General features: G+C 37.1%; 1 protein-coding gene across 1 annotated transcript in view; it reads left to right on the top strand.

Moving 5' to 3' along the window:
- The window catches only part of LOC120632854 (microtubule-associated protein futsch-like), a 181,623-nt gene that overhangs the window by 131,555 nt on the left and 35,529 nt on the right, over positions 1-14,539 (top strand). Inside the window, exons 5-7 of the mRNA XM_039902891.1 lie at positions 5,608-5,766; positions 13,107-13,288; positions 14,244-14,415. Of these exons, the coding sequence (XP_039758825.1) occupies positions 5,608-5,766; positions 13,107-13,288; positions 14,244-14,415 (513 nt within the window). The remainder of the gene's footprint in view (positions 1-5,607; positions 5,767-13,106; positions 13,289-14,243; positions 14,416-14,539) is intronic.

Below are 14,539 nucleotides of genomic sequence, written 5' to 3'. Positions count from 1 at the left end.
TTTTAAGGTAATTGGGTATATTTTACTCTAATTGCCGTATGTACGATACGAGCTATTGGACTTTTTTTTGTACCTTCTACAACCTTTGAAACAGATTCAGTTTTTTTTTGTTATGTACCTTCCTTTTTTCCTCCGACATGGTGATAGGAGACTGTTTTAGGTTTGTACTTTGGCCGGCTTATTTTTCAACGGATTCAGTTATGGCGCATCTTTATGTATGACGATGTTATTCCATATCATTATCGAATGATATAAAAAAATAATGCCTTTTTCATTTGAAAGAGTTAACACAAGTGTTGTAAAAATTGCTTTAATTAAAAATTCATATACAACGTGTAACAGTATTACGAAATAATATTGAAGTATGCATAAGTATATTTCATAAAGAACACCCTATAAAAATATTAAATCAAAATAAGCATATTTATTTTTCCATACAAACGAATTCACAAGTGTTTACTTATGACAATCCTATTGAAGATAAAATACCGTAACGCGCAGAGTACCTACGCTACGCAACGCGTATTTAATAAAGTGAAAGGAGTTACATGATTTTAATTTTGCATGTAATATTAGGGCTGTATCTGATTACTTTCAGTAAGTACTATGGCAGTGATTTACTAAAAAACTATTAAGTTTTTCGGTTTCACAGATAAGTTTCAGAGACAGTACATACTGTTCCGTAAAGCCTGTGATGTATTATTTCGGTTTTCATTCACACGTTGTGTATTCGAAATGTTAGAGGTGCGTGCGGAGGTTAAAGCTCGGTCCCCCGAAAACGAAACCGAAGAACCAACCAATAGGCTATCACCGCATTATATATATATATATATTGCAACCATTAGCTAACCAATAGGCTATCACCGCATTATATATATATATATTGCAACCAATAGCTAACCAATAGGCTATCACCGCATTATATATATATAATGCGGTGATAGCTAGATATATAGATATATAGCTAGATAGATATATTTTATTTATTAAGTACACTAACAATGTACATACATATTTACCATATACAGTAATTAACTTGTACAAAGTTCTACACATTCCCTTATATGTACATCGATAACAAGTGACCATGCCATTCACAAAAATTAATAATAACGACATGTAAACACAGCTAAAATAATCATAAAGATAGGAAGGAATAGGTGTTCTGTATGTAATATCTATCTTAAGGGAGGGCTCACCATAGGTAAGAGATAAGCTTTTTTTTTAAATATTGTTAAGTTGGTTCGACAACAGTTTGATAAAGAAAAATAGAAAACAACTTTTTTTATTTTATATCATGCCCTCCTGTTCAACCCCTCTTATATGCCAATGGTTATGTGCTGATAATGGTTATTTTTCATCTGTCACTAAAAGCCTCTGCCAACGAGAGTATTTGGCCAATAATCGCCGCGCTGGGCAGAAAGGTTGGTGATCGCAGTGAATTGTAGTAGTAGCACAGAACACGTTGCCCGTTTACCGTTATATTCACTAATTCGCCTCGTACGACACCCGCGGGAAGTGTATTCTGATCCAACTGTATACTGATTCCACACCACACAGTAACTGCCAACATGTTAATAGCAATATTGACAGCCCCCACAAACGCAGCAATATTGACTGCGAGGTTTACCCACTTTCAGGAAACCTTTTAACGTATCCAGTGACAATGTGTGTAGATATTGTCCGCTCGCTATACAAGCTACGTATAGCACATCCAGTTATTATGTTCTATACAATAAACGCCGCCCTTCAAAGGCCATAGCGATGGCATTATTGAAAATTCCATAATATTGTGTTCGCTGTCTTCGGCATTTTGCCTTTATACGCGGAAAAGCCAAACTATTTTTATATGAAAGTAATTAATTCCCTTTTTTATAAATAATAAACGTTGTATTTATTGTTAGCACCGAATTAGAATTGATCTAGCAATTTCCTTCGTTTTCTGGCTAACAAAACTTTTCTATTCTCGCTACTAAAACACAGCACTATAAAATAAACATACAGTAGTGTAAACCCTTTGTTTTTAAACACCTTTTGCCATTGTTTAGGTGTTCGGCTTCACTTTCGGGGTTTTCAGGCCGAGTTGGAATCCCAGAACCCCTTTTCTATGTTATGTGCGTTTATTAAGAAAATATCACTTGCTAAATCGGTGAACAAAAACATCGTGAAGAAGCCGGAAATCTCTATAATAGTCTCAAAGGCGGGTGGATCAATTATTAATATAGAGAAAAAGTGCAAAAAAAAAAGTATGGTATTACTTTTTTTGATAACATAGATGTTTTGAATCCCCCAGGTAAATACTCTTTTTCTATCTTCAAGTTGTAAAAATGTTGCAGTGATCCGAATAAAAATAACGAACATACAAACAAAATAAACTCTTCAGCTTTTTATTAGTAAAGATACCCTACACACGCTCACTACTACGTAAGTGTTCCATCTATGATAAAAATACCACGACCTGCTATAATATCACAGTCAATTAACTTTTAATCACACCATAATCATAAAAGCTGTCCTAAAATCAAAATATGTGTTATTTGGAGCAGAAACTCTGTGTCATCTTGCTCAGGACTCTATCGAGTTAGTCATTTAGGTCAGTTAGGTCAGTTAGGTCTGTTAGGTCACCGACGACGTTCCTAACCACTAGGAGTTCATAACTTCGATAGCTACATGTGCGGTAACGAAGTTTGGTTAGTGAAGATGCTTTAGGAGGTGACAGTTCACGAGATGCAGATGTTATAACGTATAACGTAGTGGACGACATCGCAAAATTGACTTTCCTAGCTGTTGCATGCGACTTCGTCTGCGTTTGATTTTGTTTTTTGATGTGGCATTCAATTTAGTTGTAGTTCTAAAAGAAATTAAAGTATTCAGTATTGCTAAGCCTTAAATGAGGGTTTGCTGCTGTCCGCTGAGGAGTTTTGTGCTCTATCTCCAACCACATTCATCAGATCTACACTAAGTTTGGGCAAAATTAAACACATATTATAACCTCTATTGTACTATAATAAAGTAATTATTTAAATCGTTTATAATTTGTTATGGTGTAAAATCGTCAAACACTTTCATCCCCTCTCCCAAAGGAACCGAGCTTAATGTCGGGATAAAAAGTATCCTATATTACTTCTAACACTTCCAAGAATATGTGTACAATGTTTCATGAGGATCGGTTAAGAACTGCTTTTTGCGTCAAAGCGTAACAAACAAACATACATTGACATTTATAATATTAGTAGGGCAGGCGAAACTACATAGTCTCCAGCACCGACGCAATGTTGCCTGTTTATCGGTTTTTTACCGGATATACTTCGGTGAGTGTGCTCAGGAACTTCACAATCTTGTTCCCCCTTCCCCGTTTTACCACAGAACAGCGAGACACCGAGAGCGGTGGCATCCTTATGTGGTTGATATCCCATCAACACGCACGAAACGTTTTTTATCCACGTTTCTGATACGTGCCGCTAAGATGTGGAACGCCCTCCCGGTAACTGTGTTTCCTGCCACGTATAATTTAGGTACCTTCAAGGCTAGAGTGAATAGGCTTTTTCAGGGCAAGCGTGCTCCAACCTAGACCTCATCATTGCTTTCTAACGGGCATGATTGTCGTCAAGCGCTGGCCTATCGTTAATAAAAAAAAAAAAAAAAAAACAAGGATAGGGATACAGTAAAATTAATGACATTTTTATTATATTCAGTTGACATATTTTGATGATTTTTTAGTTTTTGCATAAATGAATTTGTGTAAAATAAGATTAAACATGTATACTTTCAATGTTTTTTTACAAATAAAAGAATATCATATATTTCAAGTAGGCCGAAATATAATTACAATTAGAAAACATGGAATAATAATTACAACTAACATTAATATTAATATTAACAGAAAATATAATCCGTCTAACTGTTCACTTATGGGCATGGTACCTAAAATGCTGGCCCTTTGAATTGCTAGACTTAGCCGTAGTGCTAAATAAGCGCCAGCACTTGGGTCACCAGGCGTATAGACCATTTTTTTGGACCAACACGATGTTAATAAAATTTAATTTTTGGGACATTTTTGGTTTAACAATTTAAGTGTCCAAAGACCACGGGCCCAGAGTCTCAAACGCAAACGCCGCAAAAACGTAGTCAAAGACAATAATTGAATATAGAGAATATCAAGTTTTTGCTTTATGATCCGGTGCAGTGGTCTACAAGCGTATCAACTCTGACACTTTCTATGTCAAATCTCAAATTAAACCAATCTCAAAATTCATTTCCGTGTTCCATCTTAGTTAGCTTATCAAGAAAGGAATACTTCACTTTGATAACTGTGAGGTCTCTCTCTTGAACTAATGCTAGTGATAGTAGTGTTTTGATTGAACTCAACATTGAATTCAACATTTATAATTTCTTAATTTTCTTTAGTCTGGTTTAGAAGCTTCAGCCTAGGAGGTACCTTACTGATATAGACGTACCAGTAAGAGATTTAGCGTCCCAGTACGATGCCGCGTAGAAATTGATTCATCATCATCGCATCAACCCATTACCAGTCCACTACAGAGCACGGGTGTTGAGAAAGGGTCAAGGCCGTAGTCCGCCACACTGGCTCAGTGCGGCTAATTGATTAGGGGTATCAATTTCATATGCCTTTCCCCCTTACAAGATCTCTCTTCACGAGCTCACTTCCATCTTAGTCTAGTCATTATAGTCTCTTGCAGTCAAGGCTAACTTGCAGTGAAATAATGTAATGTGCTTTTTATAGGACTAATGAGAAAATGATTAGGGGCATGAGTTTTATATAATTACCATACCCCTACTGGTTAGCTCTCTCACCGTATCCTCGAGGGCTACTTATAACCAGTTGGGCTAGGAGGCGCGCCACAAGATAATTGTGCCTTCTATTTTTCATTCTTTATCTGAAGGGTAAGACGACAAAATGGTGAGACATAATTAGAAAAATATACAATGAACCAGCTTGCCAAATGAATCCCGATGAAAAAACGTCGGAAAATTTCGCGCTAACTTTCTTTAGGGCGGAATTAAACAACGCTTCAAATGGAGCGCGAGAACCCTTTTTTGCGAAGTTAGGCTCGTTCGCGGCCGTGAACAATTCAATTGAGATACACTTTCAGAAGTTTTGACTCATAATAAACTCTCTTGTTTTATGAACCCTTGGTACATTTTCCCTTTTATTAAAATATCCATGTTATTAAATTAATTGCTTCATCATCATCAACAGCCTATTAACATCCCACTGTTGAGCACAAGCCAAGCAAGGTCTTTTAAAGATTTGTGTGGCATTCGCCCACCACGCTAAATTTTGACGGACTAAGTAGATGGACCGTCATGGATGGGTCTAAAAACAGAGAAACTCTTCTCAGGGCATGCAAGAAATATGTCCAACAAAGTTTCATCCTGTCCATCAACCCGAGACATACAAGTTAAGCCTCTTGTGCTCGTTACTACACCCGCAACCACGCCCTTCAGACTAGAACATGGCAGGAGAAATAAGCATAGCAGGGGTACTTCCTCGGACGAGCTGTGTCATAAAAAACTCTACTATTACTCTACTACTAGTTGGCGTGATAAAAATAATTTAATATAATGTGTTTTCCTTGTCCACAGCATACCTGAACCCCTATGTGGTGCCAGCCAATCTGGAACAGCTGCTGGTCTCCAGCGACGTGGTCGGCAACATACGATTCAGCCACCCCACTCTATACGTGTTCCCTGGAGGACAAGGAGATGCTGCGCTTTTCGGCATCAACGGATTTAATATGCTAGGTATGTTACAGTATACTACTTAACGAGATGATCCGGTGAACTTCATACCACCCAAACAACGCTATTAGTTAGCTAGGACTTAGTTTACCAGAAATTACTAACTATCCATACTAATATTTTAAATGGTTATCCATATGGTTATCCATATATATCGTCCATACTAAAATTTTAAATGTACATTTATTTGTCTTTATTTTACGCCCTAGTTAAGCAACCAATGGACTTGATTTTTGGCATAGAGTTATTTGAAAAGGCGGAGAGTAACATAGGCTACTTTTTATTAAAGAAAAACAAGTTGTTCCTACGGGATTCGTTGAAAACCGTAATAAACGCGGACGTAGAATGCGGGCAAATGTTAGTATTATACAACGCATAACAGAATTACAAAATAATATAATAATAATAATTTTATTCACAAGAATGTAGGTACATACAGTTTTTAAAATGTAAAGTACATACAAATTCAAAAAATTCTAAGTATTTACTTGTGACAACCCTATTGAAGATAAAAGATCGACACGCGCATAGTATCTACGCTACGCTTCTTATAAATTGACACGTGTCACATGATTTCAACTTTGTATGTGATGTTAGGGCTGTATCTGATTTCTTGCAGTAAATACTATAGAAATGGTTTACCCAAAAACTATTAAGTTTTCTATTTAAAACGCTTCAGCTCGTTGTCCGTTATATTTTCCATTGCAGGTGTTGACAACTGTTTTCTGATCTGCTGTCACCACATGGCACTTTTTTTGTAATACCTTGAGATAAAAAGATTACCTTCCAAGCTGCTACAACGCCGAGTCAGTTCAGTCTTTTTTTAACCTATTTTAGTATGTACAATACAATAAAATCGGAACTAAACAAAAGTTCTTCTCGCTCGTAAAACCTAAATGTAATTTGATAAATGATAGCCCCAAGCAAGAAAAGCGCTCGGCGATGGAAAACCAATATTTCGCTTGGCGAGTTTCCAAGCTCTAGCCCAAGGTCGAACCTCTTGCCTCCGGCGCTATCGTGATTTAGCCTCTTGGAACAACGGAGTCAGCTGCAAGCGTTTTTTTGTTCTATTCACATTTTGTCTGTCGCTAACCAGATGAGAGGTAGTTTGGCCTAGATGCGACAACGCAAAAAATGGACATAAACAAATGGACGAGAGCTGGAATTCATAGACATAGACATTGTAACATTCATCCTTTCGGTTTTGAATGTTTAACCAACCTTTCTTGCCTTTCATAGACAATCGTTGCAGAATCCTTTAACTAAAAAGTTTCATAAAAAAATCTATGCGTGTAAGGAAGTTAGTCATTTTAAAGAAAGGTCAAGCCTGAAGATCAAGGAGATTGTTCGGTAACTTGATTGTAAAAATTTAATCAACCAGCACTCAGCTCGTAACATCTGACAAATTGGGGATTCCTTTTATCTATAAAATGAATACCTCGTATTGCGGCTAAATCGTAAGGAATCACCCTGTAAAAATAATAATTCAATAAAAGCATATTTATCTTCCCATATAAAATAATTCAAAACATTCTAAGTGTTCACTTATAACAATGCTATTGAAGATAAACGACCAACACGCGCATAAAACCGCTACGTGACAAGTAGCTAATAAAGTGATATGAGCCACTTGATTTTAATTTTGAATGTTTTGTTAGGGCTGTATCTGATTTTTTTCAATAAACCTACGGCAGTGGTATACTCAAAAACTATTAACTAATATATTAACTAAAATATCGATTCGGTTTCACAGATAAGTCTCAGAGACATTAAATAAATAAAGCCTGTGTAGCAATATTTAGGTTTTCATTTACACGTTGTATACATTAAATTTTTAGATGTATTCCTTGAGAAATAAAATATATTTTCGTTTTATCAAAACTAAACATTAAATGAAAGTTTAACCTAGGTCGATTCTACGAGTCTGCGCCAATCGTCTACGAAAGGTGCAGAGATTCTCCGTTTACGCATTTATAACTAATTTCGAACCGAATTTTTGGTCATTTTATAAGTTTTAATTACTCTGAATAGTTTGACAAAGTACCTAATATTAAACGTTCAAGATACTCTATCTATAATTGATATTAATTCGTAAACTTTCGTGGCTTGTAAAATAGTAATGTTGGACAGTAACAAATATTAAAAAGAGCTACTTCTGTGTATCTTGCGAACTTCTTCTCGATAGATTCCGCACTGCCAAAACTGGAGGTAGAGTGTTTATAAATAGATAAAGTTGACCTTTTAAAGTGCTAAATAACGTAAGCCTACTTGAATAAATGAGTTTTGGATTTGAATTTATTGAAAATATACCTATGTGTAAATTTTGACCCCACTGTTCAATGCTATCAAAACGCCCAATAAAAATAAAAACACCACTATGAATAGAAATTTAAATCTACTTCAGTAAACTCCTACTATAACTGTTACTAACCATGATCTCGCAAATTAAACCTTTTATTTTCTGCTCCCTCGTCATGTCTGGCTCCGAGCCAAAGTCTGTTCAGTGGAATTTTAGTCTCTTTTTGGTAGTATGCCCGCTGACTAAGATACATGGAGAAAGTTCTTTATTTTACCTTATTAGTGCAGAGTAGAGTTTGCCCTTTAATTGGCCATGTTCGGGATATTACAGCTGACTTTTCGAGAATTATCTCTCAAAACTATTTGCAATGGAGTATTTTATCTGCTCTAAAAACATTGAAACAATCTGATGATCTGAATAATTATGCGGTACTATTAATAAATTCGCCTAAAACGTTTGAACTCAAACTAGTGTCTTTAAGCTTATTTAGGTGCAGTATCATATAGCATTATGAAAGTAAGATTATTTTAATCATATAAATTACGACAACAAAATCAAGCAGTCCTTTTTATGGATTTTGTCACATATGTATAAATAAATATACTACGACAATACACACATCGCCATCTAGCCCAAAAGAAAGCTTAGCTTGTGTTATGGGAACTACGATGACTGATTAATATTTTTATGAGTAATACACATAAATACTGAGAATATACATATAAACACACAGACACTGAAAAATATTCACGCTCATCACACAAACATTTTCCAGTTGTGGGAATCGAACTCACGGCCTTGGACTCAGAAAGCAGGGTCGCTGCAAACTGCGCCAATCGGACGTCATGTATACAAACGTGATCAGACTTACTGGTCTGATAAACTGATCAGTTCTTAACTGATTGAAATAAAGGGCGAAAGCTCTTAAAATATCTTCGAGCATTTACATCAGATTTATTTCGTCGACTTTCGATGTTGAATATTACGCTTATTCCAAAGTGGTTACTGGTACTTTGGACAAGGAATGCCTGTCAGGATGTGTTGCTCATCAGGAAAAGTAATTCTAACTGAAATGGAATTACCTGATCCACTGCACGGTTTACTTATCGGTACAGATTCAGATTCTAGCCATTTCATAAAGTCCATTCAATTCATGTTTTCAAATGACGTCGCTGCAAACGGTCAACAATTTAATTCCACGTTCAAAATCAAAGTTGCACGGGCCAGCTAGTAAATATATAATATTATTGGTTTAAATGCTAAAACCTAGCCACTTTCTTGCCTTCCCGTCTTCAGAATGAGCGGTTGAGCTATGATATACACATTTTCACACAAGAAACACACATTTTTGCTTGTTTGTGTGAGTATGGAAGTACGGGCGAAGTACCTTTACTCCGGTTCTACATTTTGTTGCCATCTTTGGTAATTAAGTCAGCAATCATTCTAGAAATCAACACGTTGGACAAGGCAGAAGCAATTTGGGAATTTATAGTTTCTGAATTTTCTCCGGTCTGCTCTGATGGGAAGCTTCGGCCGTGGGTTACCACCCTACTATCCATGACGTGATACCAAGCGACTTAGCCTATCGATAAGATGTCGCGTAAAAATCAATTAAAGGTTTAATACGATTGTCATTGTCCTTAACAGGTAATTGAGATTGCAGTCAAGAACTTAATTAGAATGAAATTTAAAAAAAAGGCAAGCTGATTTGATCTGATTTGGCTCTAAGTGCATAATAAATAATTATGGATGAGATAGATTAAGTTATATGATTTTATAACCCTTTTCATTTACGTAGATGACATCGTAGCGCAATTTAACACGCGTGACATCTGAGTAATTTCTAACTCTAAACGTGTGGATGCATCTCAAATATTGGTAAGAATTTCCTTTGAATATACCGACACAAAACGGCTAACTTCTAACGTTGGCGAGTTAGGACCAATGCTAATTTGCCAATTACATTGAACGAACAGTGTTGGGTGCAGTATTAAGGCCAACGTGTAGAGCCTGGACTACTAGCGTCGCATAAAACTGGCCTGGACTACTATAAAATGTCAAAACAACCAAGACATTATTGCCGAAGCCCGGGTGATTGAAAAATAAATGAAAATCGAAAACGGCCGCCAGTGCCCTTTCCATGTTCCCCCGCCATTTTGAAACGTGCTGAAAGTGGACCGGGAAGCTTTTTGTTTAGATTCCATTTACATAGAGATTAATTGAGATCTGCATGTCATAATGGATTTTTATATGAGCTTACGTTCTCCCTACACCAAACTGAGTATAATTTATTTCGATTTTACTCTTTATTTGCACATTAAGAAGAACAAAACATCATAACAATATTTCTAATGTCTTAGTATGTATTCTATTTGTTTTTGACTTTATTTTAAACTCGGTAGTTCTGGATTGAATTTCAATTCGGAATTCTCGTGGAGCTTATATAATATGGTACCACAGAGCAGAAATCAGTATTACAATTATTGTGTATCCAGTGGTCGTCAATGACAAATAAAATGACTAGCCTCGTTAGTGTCCTCATTAAGGTGAGAATTACCCGTAGAAATTCAGGTATATCTAGATGGTATCCTAGCAAATAATGGAACTGGGCATCCGCCCAGGACCACTATACAACTATAATAGATAGTTGTATAGTGTATAAACATATATATATATATATATATATATATATATGTATATATTTATATATCCTCCACGTTTTTGAGTTCGTTGATTTGGTTTTGATAAGAACTACAGTTCTAGATTGTATACCGTGTCTGGTAATCTAACTGCCCAGTTATATTCGCGATGGTCATAGCAACTCTTCAACTAAAACAGTCATTTCCATAGTTTATAGAGCTCGTTCATTTGTCTTCCCAATCACTTCAGTCCTATATAGAATCTAAGTTATGATGATGGATCTGGGAGGTGGGTACAGTAACTCTTTAACCAAACAAGATAGCTCCGTCGTTTTTGGATCCGTTGATTTTGTCTCAAGATGAAGCTGGACCGTAGCCAATGAAACTCCTCGACTAAACCAGAGAGCCCCGGTTTTTTGGACTCGTTAAATTTGTTAAACAAATTTTAAGTCTAAGTACTTAGGTACTCCAGGGTCTGTTGATGGAGCTGAAAAGTGTGTAAAGGAGTGCTTGTGTCGTCCTAAACCAAACAAAATAGCTTTATCATGTTTGGACTTATTAGATTGGTATTGACAAGTACTTTGTAGAGTCATCAGTGCATCTAGTAAAATATATTTAAAAAAAGTTTATATTTTAAATATGTCAGCCTTGTATTGTAACGAAACATGTTAGAGACATATGAGCGTATGTAGCGCTGGCGCGGAGCCAGAATGTGAACAAAAGGGCAATTCCCGACAACCACCGAGAAGGATTCATGTAGGCGAGTGAACAACGCAATCACGGGAACAATACACAACGTGCGGCAATACCAACTTGTTTGGGACGCCACACGCCATCTTTTAATTAATAATAATTCAAAGTGAAACTTCTTTATCGGCGTTGGAAAAAAATTACCGTCACATTTTTGGGTTACGCGTCACGAAAAAAACCTCTTAATCAGAAGTTGGTAATGCTTTATTAGATTGCAAATCAAAGTGGCCCAGCGTTTTAGGCACCACGCCCATATTAAAACAAGTGTCCTCAAACAAACGAGGGTTTTTATTAAGACGACGAAGAAAATAAAACGATTAACACAAAATCAATGTTCAATGGCAGTCGATCAGCATCCGTTTTTCGGAGATCGCTCATTTATATTCGCGCGGTTTCGAGTCCAACGGTTCGTCGAAAATAAATACAATGCTATCTTTACTGCACTTTTTGAGTTCATCTTTTGTTCATCGAATTGTATTGACGCTTCATTTAGAATTTTTTCGATATCTTTATTTTACCCAAATTTATACAACAGTAAACATCTTGATATAATTCCAATTAGTAAACAAACAATAATAATTAAAAACTAACATTAATATTTACAATCAATATAAGCCGTCTAACTGTTCACTTATGGGCATGGTACCCAAAATTCTGGCGCTATTGCCTCTTTGAATTGCTAGACTTAACCGTTTTGCTAAATAAGCGACAGCTCTTGGGTCACCTGACGTCAATATCAATTTTTGGGACAGGATGTTAATGAAATGCAGTTTTCTATTACCTAATAAGTTTAAACTATACAAATCTTACTGACATTTTTATTGACATTTCGGTTCCGGTAGGAGCCAACCCCCCACGAGGCGGACAGATAACATCCTAGCTAATCGTAGTGTGCCGCTGGACGGCACAAGACTGAAGTATTTGGACCTTCCTACAAAAGTCCTATGTCCAGCAGTGGATGTTGGTTGACATGATTTTGACGGCGCAACGGTGAGCGCTGTGAATTTAAGGAAGTCCCGGGTTCGGTAGGGGAAATTTGGGAATTTATAATTTCTAAATTTTCTCTGGTCTGGTTTGGCCGTGGCTAGTTACCACCCGACAAAGACTTGCCGTTAAGCTATTTAGTGTTCCGATGTCGCGTAGAAACCGATTAGAGGTATGACTACCATAACAGGTTAGCCCGCTACCATCGTAGACTGCAACTCCACTTACCAGCAGGTGAGATTGCAGTCAAGGGCTAACTTGTAGAGGAATAAATAAAACATATAATAAAAATAAAAAATCCATTTATTCTACTACCAATAAATAAAGAAATACATATTACATTCATTCACATAATTAAACTACATAACATAATAAAATTTATACATATTTTAACAAATTACATATTTTATTTCATTACATTTATTTAATAGCTAGTCTTAAATTATTATTTGTTGTTACTTGTGGTAGAAGTCGCCTCTGTGGCGTAAGCCTCCCTCAGCTCTCACCATTCCCTTCTTTCCTTAGCGTTTCTCATCCACAAAGGTCCACTTACTCGAGTAAAAACGTCCGCCCAGCGTTTCCTTGGTCTTCCGTAGAGGAATAAGATATAAAAATGATGATGATGAATGGCAAAATAACAGTTTTTCACGAAATTCCTATGAAACTTGCAGTGGACGGCGGCTTCTCGCGCAAGGCGTGCTGGTGGGACTTCGCGCGGCACTTGGACCGCTTAGACGCCGTGCTGTTCACCCGCATCAACAACTGCTCAGTGGCGGGCATGGCGTCCGTGCTGCACCGCAAAGCCACGGCCAGCGTCTACCCGCAAATTGGACATTTCTTTTGCAACCTCGAAGTGAGTACTCCAAAGGTCCAACTTACGTCCTTCTTTAAATGCCATAACTGAAGGTCAGACATAGTTTCCCGATATTTTTTTTGACCGTTTTTTTTTGTATATATATAATAATAGCTGGAAAACACTAAAATACGTGATAAACTTACCGAAAGCCGCTTACGCTGGTACGGTCATGTGATGAAGCGAGATGATGACCATATGACTAAAAAAGTCATGAATTTAGGGGAAGGAAAAAGAGGCTTGGACGACAACCAATAGCCTGGCTAGGAACAATTAAAAACTACATAATAAATACATAATAATCGCGAGCAACCCAAACGAAGCGACAACCCGCAACCGGACGGTGTGGCGCAGGAATACTTTCTCTTTAGTAAGCCAGGAGAAAGAAGAAGGAGATTAATAGCGGGAAACCGTGCAAGAGTGTCACCTGATGTTAAGTGATCACCGCCACCCATAAACATCTGCAACACCAGAGGAGGATCAGATTTTAAAGTTTTTTTTTTTTACTTGTAGCCATGCCTTTACATAGTTGCCCTGAACTGCAATCTCAACAGTTTGTACGATACAGTGGGTTCTATGTGTTTTAAGTAATTAAAATATCACTTGCTTCGACGGCGGGGCAAGTGATATTTGTGACCCAGTGCGGATTGGTGGATTCAAAACACCTTTGGCAACATTATGGAGAACTTTCAAGTATCCAGGTTACGATGTTTTTGTTCGCCGTTGAAGCAAATATTTGTAAAAGAAAACAGTGCCCGAATATAGAACACTTGTAATAAATAAATGCATTACTGAAGTCCATCCTTACGTTTCACAGTGGGCGCACATCAATATATCCTCATAGCAATCCACTTTGCGACAGTAAGTCTCGGTGACAAAAAGTCACGAGAGCGGCGACCGCTAAGTGTGGTTTTGGTAAATCTCCTTTCTCACCTATTTCCATTGTGACTTTCAGGAGCGACGCGCACTGGCCAGCCCGGACGGTGACAAAGACTCAGACCCCCTGCTGGTGTCCCTACTGCAGACCGGCTCCGACATGATGACCGACCTCCGGCATCTGAACCTCAAGCCGCAGCTCTGCTACAGGAGCCCTGATCCCATAAACCTATACCATAAAGTTGGACATGGTAAGAATACTGGATAGAAGCAGGCGTTACTTTGCGGATCTAATCTAATATGAAAGCTTATTTTGTTATAACCTGTCATAATTTTGTCAATCTTCTACACCAAACAGAACTTCGGCAATTTACT

Source organism: Pararge aegeria, chromosome 20 (assembly GCF_905163445.1).
Source record: "Pararge aegeria chromosome 20, ilParAegt1.1, whole genome shotgun sequence".
In the NCBI taxonomy this organism is placed as follows: domain Eukaryota; kingdom Metazoa; phylum Arthropoda; class Insecta; order Lepidoptera; family Nymphalidae; genus Pararge; species Pararge aegeria.
The sequence above is the reverse complement of the archived record's forward strand: the minus strand, read 5'-3'. Positions and strand labels throughout refer to the sequence as shown.